This window comes from Sorex fumeus, unplaced genomic scaffold (genome assembly GCF_029834395.1).
Source record: "Sorex fumeus unplaced genomic scaffold, SorFum_2.1 ptg000122l, whole genome shotgun sequence".
NCBI lineage: Eukaryota > Metazoa > Chordata > Mammalia > Eulipotyphla > Soricidae > Sorex > Sorex fumeus.
Genome location: NW_026606179.1, coordinates 1299981 through 1305980, shown reverse-complemented (window position 1 = coordinate 1305980; position 6000 = coordinate 1299981). Strand labels below are relative to the sequence as shown.

Below are 6000 nucleotides of genomic sequence, written 5' to 3'. Positions count from 1 at the left end.
GGAGGTGGAGCGATGATACATACCTCTGAGCCTATTTCCACAGACTCATCTTTCCGTTTATCTTTGCACGGATACTTCAGTTTTAAATAGTACAGTTGTGAAATCCCATGGATTTATAACACGTCTCGCTAACACAGAATTAACATTCCCCAGTGCGGTTGCTCCTCGTAAGCTGCACGACCCCCGAATCGGTACCCGCGGGAAGACTTCCCTCGGGAAGCTAAAGCCCGCAGGTAGGACACGCCCCCAACCCAGGGCACCGGGAGGCACGCCCACTCGAGGCGCACGCGCCGCCGGGAGGCTGGGATTGGTCGGCGCCTCGGAGGGGGTGTGTCACGTCACTTCCGCGTGTGGAGGATGAACTTGGTGGATTATGATCTTTGCAGCCGCCAGGTAGGGGCTGCGGAGGAAGGGGCTTCTGTGTCGCGGGCCACCGGGGCTGCCCAAAGCTGACGCGGGCGGGCATAAACTGGGGGGTATTTCCGGCCCTAGGGAGGGAAGGGGGCGTAGCGGCCCAGGGGGGTCTGCCCGCGCGTCCTAGGACTGACTTCCGGCTGCTCGGGGCGCCCTTCACTCGCCGGCTCAGCGTGGATGCCCCTGAAGAACTGAGAGGCAGCCCGGATCTTTGTGGAGACCCGGCGGGCGGGGTGGATCTGTGTAGAGATCTGACGGGCGATCCTGATCTGTGTGGAGACCCGACAGGCGGGGTGGATCTGTAGAGATCCGACAGGTGGTCCGGATCTGTGTGGAGACCCGACAGGCGGTCCGCATCTGTGTGGAGATCTGATAGGCGGGGTGGATCTTGCGTAGGGATCGTATGGGATGCCAGGGATCGAACCCTGGTCGGTCTCAAGCAAGGCAAGAGCCTTACCCGTTGAACTATGCCCCAACCCTAAGGCTGATTTTTTTTTTTTTGTGAAAGGACTTTCAGATTAGGAGTTGACTGAGTGGCTTTAAGGAAAGCCGTTGAATTTATGGATAAACACAAATTGGGTTTTGCTGGCTTGATCTTTACAGAGAGGACCACCTAATCTGTTTATTTCCCCCCCACCACCCCCCTTTGCAACATTTAAAGCATCTTTGGGATCCTGAGTTTTACTCCAGTACCCTGGCTAGTGAAGTAGATGGGGAATTTTTTCTTTTCTACCATTGGAAAAGGGTCTTTGTTATAATTTTGTTTCTGGGTTGCAGATTAATAGGAATTTTGGTCAAAACATTGAGAGAACAGTTTGTGTTAATACATGGCACCAACAGTGTTTTTTAGCCAAGGCAGAAGTATTGTTTCACTTTCAGTTTTATTGATGAAGAAACCGAGACTTGGAAAGTAAAAGGACATGTCCAAAGTTGGGAAATCTGAGAGAGGACTAAAACAGAGTTAAAGGGCGTGTTGTGGAGAAAACAGAATGTGCCATAAGCATGATGCTGGAGAACAGCACACTGAAGGGGCAATTTCTCAAGGAGGGGTGTCATTTCCTACTGTGAAGGAAGGGGAGTTGTCTTAAAGACAAGGGCCTGTTTCTGTATACAGGTATCTTGGGAAAAGGTCAGCTTAGCTGGAATGAGGTTCTGTAGGTTTTGGCATTATAGTTGAAACCTTGCTGCCTGAAGTAATGAGTTGCTGCTGTCCTTTGCTTTGAAAGAACCTGCTGTTGTGAACAAGCATGTATAAGCCATATATATATATATGTATGTATGTATAAGCCATATATATATATGAGTGATTACTACACACGGAAGGGTTGTTGGTTTTATAAACAGATTCAGGTGTTCCTTTAGGTAATACATTCCTGTATACTTGGACATGTCTTACTCAGATTTGCAACACGTTTGCATAAAGGGAGATGTTTATACCCTAGTCAAAAGCATGACATACACCATCCCTGCTATGTATTGCTTACTTTTATTCTTTTTTTTTTCTTTTTGGGTCACACCCGGCAATGCACAGGGGTTACTCCTGGCTCTGCGCTCAGGAATTACCCCTGGCGGTGCTCAGAGGACTATACAGGATGCTGGGAATCAAACTCGGTTTGGCCATGTGCAAGGCAAATGCCCTACCTGCTGTGCTATTGCTCCAGCCCCTATTCATTTTTAATTATAATTTTGTTGTTATTTTCGGGAGCCTCCTAATTAGGACCCAGGGGGCCACTTTCCTGCGGATACAGTGCTGTTCAGGCCACGCACGAGCAGGGGCTATCAGAACTCAGCAGTGCTAGGGGCCTCCAGGGCTACACTCAGTTGCTCAGGGGGCCATGTTCGATTCATGGGATGGAACCCAGGCAAGGCATATACCTTAAGATATGCACCTTAACTCCTATGTTATCTTTCTGGCCATTAATAATATTTTAACATTAATAGTTATGTGCCAGACACCATGCTAAGCACTTTGTTGGATAAAATAACCCTAATAAGTAGAAACAGTTATTTTCATTTATAGGAAGAAATGGACTCAGAGATAGTCAGAAATTTACTCAGACACAGACCAATTTCATGTCAAATTCATGTCAAAAGCTAGTGCTTGTCTATGTATTTCATTTATCCCTTTAAGAGCTATTTATTGAACACCTACTCTGTATCAGAAATGTGTTAGGTATTGGGGATGCACTGAGGCCAATGCAGACACAACCCTGTTTATCTGTTGCTTTCTTTTTTTTTTTTAAGGGGATGGATCACACTCAGCTGCATTGAGGGATCACTCTTGGGGTGCTTGGAGGACCATACGTGGTCAAACCTAGGATCAAACTGAGGATCACACCTAGGTTGGCTATGTGCAAAACAAATGCTTTACCTACTATGCAGTCACTCCAATCCCCACCTGTTGGTTCTATATATTTATCAAGAGTCAGACAATAAATTAGAAGTCATTTGGGGGGGGAGGGGCGCCACACCCAGCAGTGCTCAGGGGATACTGCTGGCTCTGCACTTAGGAATTACTCCTGGCAGTGTTCAGGGGACTATATGAAATGCTGAGGGTCAAACCCAGGTCAGCCACATGCAAGGCAAATGCCCTATATGCTGTGCTATTTTCCAGCTCCTACAAATTAAATATTAATTGCAATGTGGTACATGGCAATGGAGGACGATAGAGGGTGCTATTAGAATATGTAGTGACTTCATTTGTCAGGGAGGAGGTGAGGCAAGACATGGAAGATAGTGTTTAGCTGAGTCCTTAAGAACTGGATTGGAGGTGCTGGAGTGATGGTACAGAGGGTAGGGCATTTGCCTTGCACACGGCTGACCCGGGGTTCGATTCCCAGCATCCCATGTGGTCCCCTGAGCACCACCAGGAGTAATTCCTGAGTGCAGAGCCAGGAATAAACCCTGTGTATCGCCAGGTGTGACCTGAAAAGAAAAAAAAAAGTGAATTGGAGTTGAATTGGGCAAAGAGAAGGATGCAGAGCTACCAAAAAGGGGAGGACACATGAGAAGCCTTGAGGAGAGGAGGGACTTGTGTCTTGTAGTTACTGAAAGTCCTCTGTGATCAGTTTGCAGAATTCTGTGAAATCAGATGCAAAGTGCAGATAGCAGTCTTATACTGAGAATCGCTCTGCTCTCCAGTCTTATTTATTTGCTTCACAGAGCCCATAATGAAACAGTTTCTATTTTTCAACTTTGTCTTAGAATCTGTCTTTCTCCTTTAAACATGTGGCTAGACCTCTGTCCACAAGCTGGGGGGTGGTAGTGAGAGGAGGAATAAACGTGGGGCTTAATTGCCTTGGTAATTAGTATTGAAGAGCTAAATAAACATGGAATGCCATTATCATGTTTCACCATATTTGTCTCTGGTTTAAAAAATGATTTAATATACATTTTTTGAGCTCCACTACAGTGTACATCCTGTGTTAGTCATCTTGGATAAACATGCAGTTAAGATAATACGGTTAATTTGTCAACAGTATTTACTGTATATTTCTTTTGATTTACTATATGCTGGACTCGAACCACAGGGTCGGCCATGTGCAGGCACTTGCCCTACCTGCTCCTGTCTCTGAAGACGATTTTTTTTTAAAGTGAGTTCATGTTGTACATGGTTAGAATGATCTCAGGTGATCAGATCTAGCACATGATTTTTTAAAAATTGATTTGCCATTTTTTTTAATAATATTGCAAAGTTCTAGGACTTCATTGTCACACATCTCTATGTCATTTTTACCTCTGTGATCACCAAAGTTTCAGTGCCATCCCATCACCAAAAAAACCCTTAGACTCATAATTTCTTCTACATTGGTTTTAGGAAGTGTCACTAGTAGATTTAGATCCTGCTGGTTTCCAGCCACAATTCTTTTTTTAGTTTGTTTGATTTTTGTTTGTTCTTTGGGCCACATCTAGTGATACTCAGGGCTTATCCTGGCTCTGAATTCAGGGATTAGTCCTGGCAGGAGCTCAGCAATTTAGTGGGGATACTTGGATTGAACCTGGGTTAACCACATGCAATGCAAGCTTCTTACTCTCTGTACTATCTCTCTGGTTCCTTTTTTTTTTCTTTTAAAAAACCCCTTCCTTTCAGTCACTTATTTATTTTTTTTTTGGGGGGTGCTGCTGTTGTTGATGACTGGAACACACACACACGCATACACAGAAACACACAAACATGGTTGTACTCACTGGGTGTCAAATACACTTTTAGTTGCAGTGCTCAAACACACTGGGCTATTTGGCTGCAGACAGTCTGCTGGGTACTCGGGCCTCAGTTGCTCTGGGAGTAGGGTGGCGTCTTGAGCAGCACAGACTCATGGGGATTGAACTTGCAGCCTCATGGAATGCAAGTGCTTTGCTACTTGATTTCTTAGGCAAAACTCGATTCTGGTAGTTAACTCTTTCAGAACGTATTTTCCACCTTGATGTCAGTAATGTCATTTCTGAATCCTACCCACTTATACACCTATGAAACCATTGTTCGGTAGGTAATGTTATGATTTTAATGCAGAAATGAACTCACCATTAATCTATCCTGGAAGAACATAAACATGGAGATGAAAACTGAGATTGAAACGCATATAAATTTAGCTTGGAAGTTTTTTACCACCCACTAAGGTAGGACATTCAATAAATTCCTTTGCATTCTAACTTAGTTCTCTTTCTCATCTTAAGTTGTCAGTAATCAAAGCTACTAAATTGTGTAGTGGAGGAAGGATTTGCAGGTATAGCTGAACCGATTGACTATTGCTTTCTAGAAGTTTGATCTTGCTTGCTGTAGTTTACTTTTACTTTATTAAGTTAGGTCACGGAATACTGAATTTTGAAGGGAGATATACAACTTTTTTCCAGATTAATGTAGGCAGTATCAAGCAGACATTAAATGGAAATTATATTTTTGAATTGATATTATTTCAAAATAATCTGAGTATGGTGTTATAGTCCCTAGTGATAGAGAGTATTAGTGAAATGGAATCAAGGTTCTTGTACTGAGTTCTTTTTAAGCAATTAGCTCATTTACAATCAGTTACTACATTCTATATGCAGTTGTTTGTTTTCTATCTAGATTATTGGAGCTGAGTTTAGGACTTTATTCATTTAAATAATATTAGAATCATTCCTATTTAAGGTTCCAGCTAAAGGATTAAAAATCTCTTTCCACAACCCTCACTTTGATGCACTTGAGAGTTAAAAGTATGTGAACTTTAGCGGACTCTTGCTATTTGCTGGCTATAGACTTCAGGTCTGTTTCTCACAGCAAATAGAAATAACTCATGTACCTCAGATTCACTGTGAGGATCAAATGAGGTCCTGCAGAGAAAGTATGACTTCAGTATATAGCATATAGCAAACACTAAAATAGTTAATATTTTTCTATAATACTATATGTAGTAATATTTTTAGTTACTTTTACTCTAGAAAACAGGTTTTGTTTGTTTGCTTTTTAGTTTTTGGCTTCCCAAATGACAATAGCCTCTCTGTGCAGTCCTGATGGGTCAGTGCCTTGCCTGGTGATACAGTACTGCCAAGGCCACTAGGTCTGCACCAGTGCTGGGGGCTATGCAGTGCCAGCATTGGAATTCAGAG

At 43.3% G+C, this 6000-nt stretch overlaps 1 protein-coding gene across 2 annotated transcripts in view; it reads left to right on the top strand.

The window, feature by feature from the left end:
• The first annotated feature begins 314 nt into the window (after positions 1 to 314).
• DHRS7B (dehydrogenase/reductase 7B) overlaps positions 315 to 6000 on the top strand; it is a 48105-nt gene continuing 42419 nt past the window's right edge. Inside the window, exon 1 of one of the 2 annotated variants that reach the window (XM_056136174.1) lies at positions 315 to 393. In XM_056136174.1, coding sequence (XP_055992149.1) covers positions 374 to 393 — 20 coding nt within the window. In that variant the 5' untranslated portion in view covers positions 315 to 373. Of the gene's footprint in view, positions 394 to 4924; positions 5032 to 6000 lie in introns of those variants that run through there. The other variant, XM_056136175.1, reaches the window with a different exon arrangement.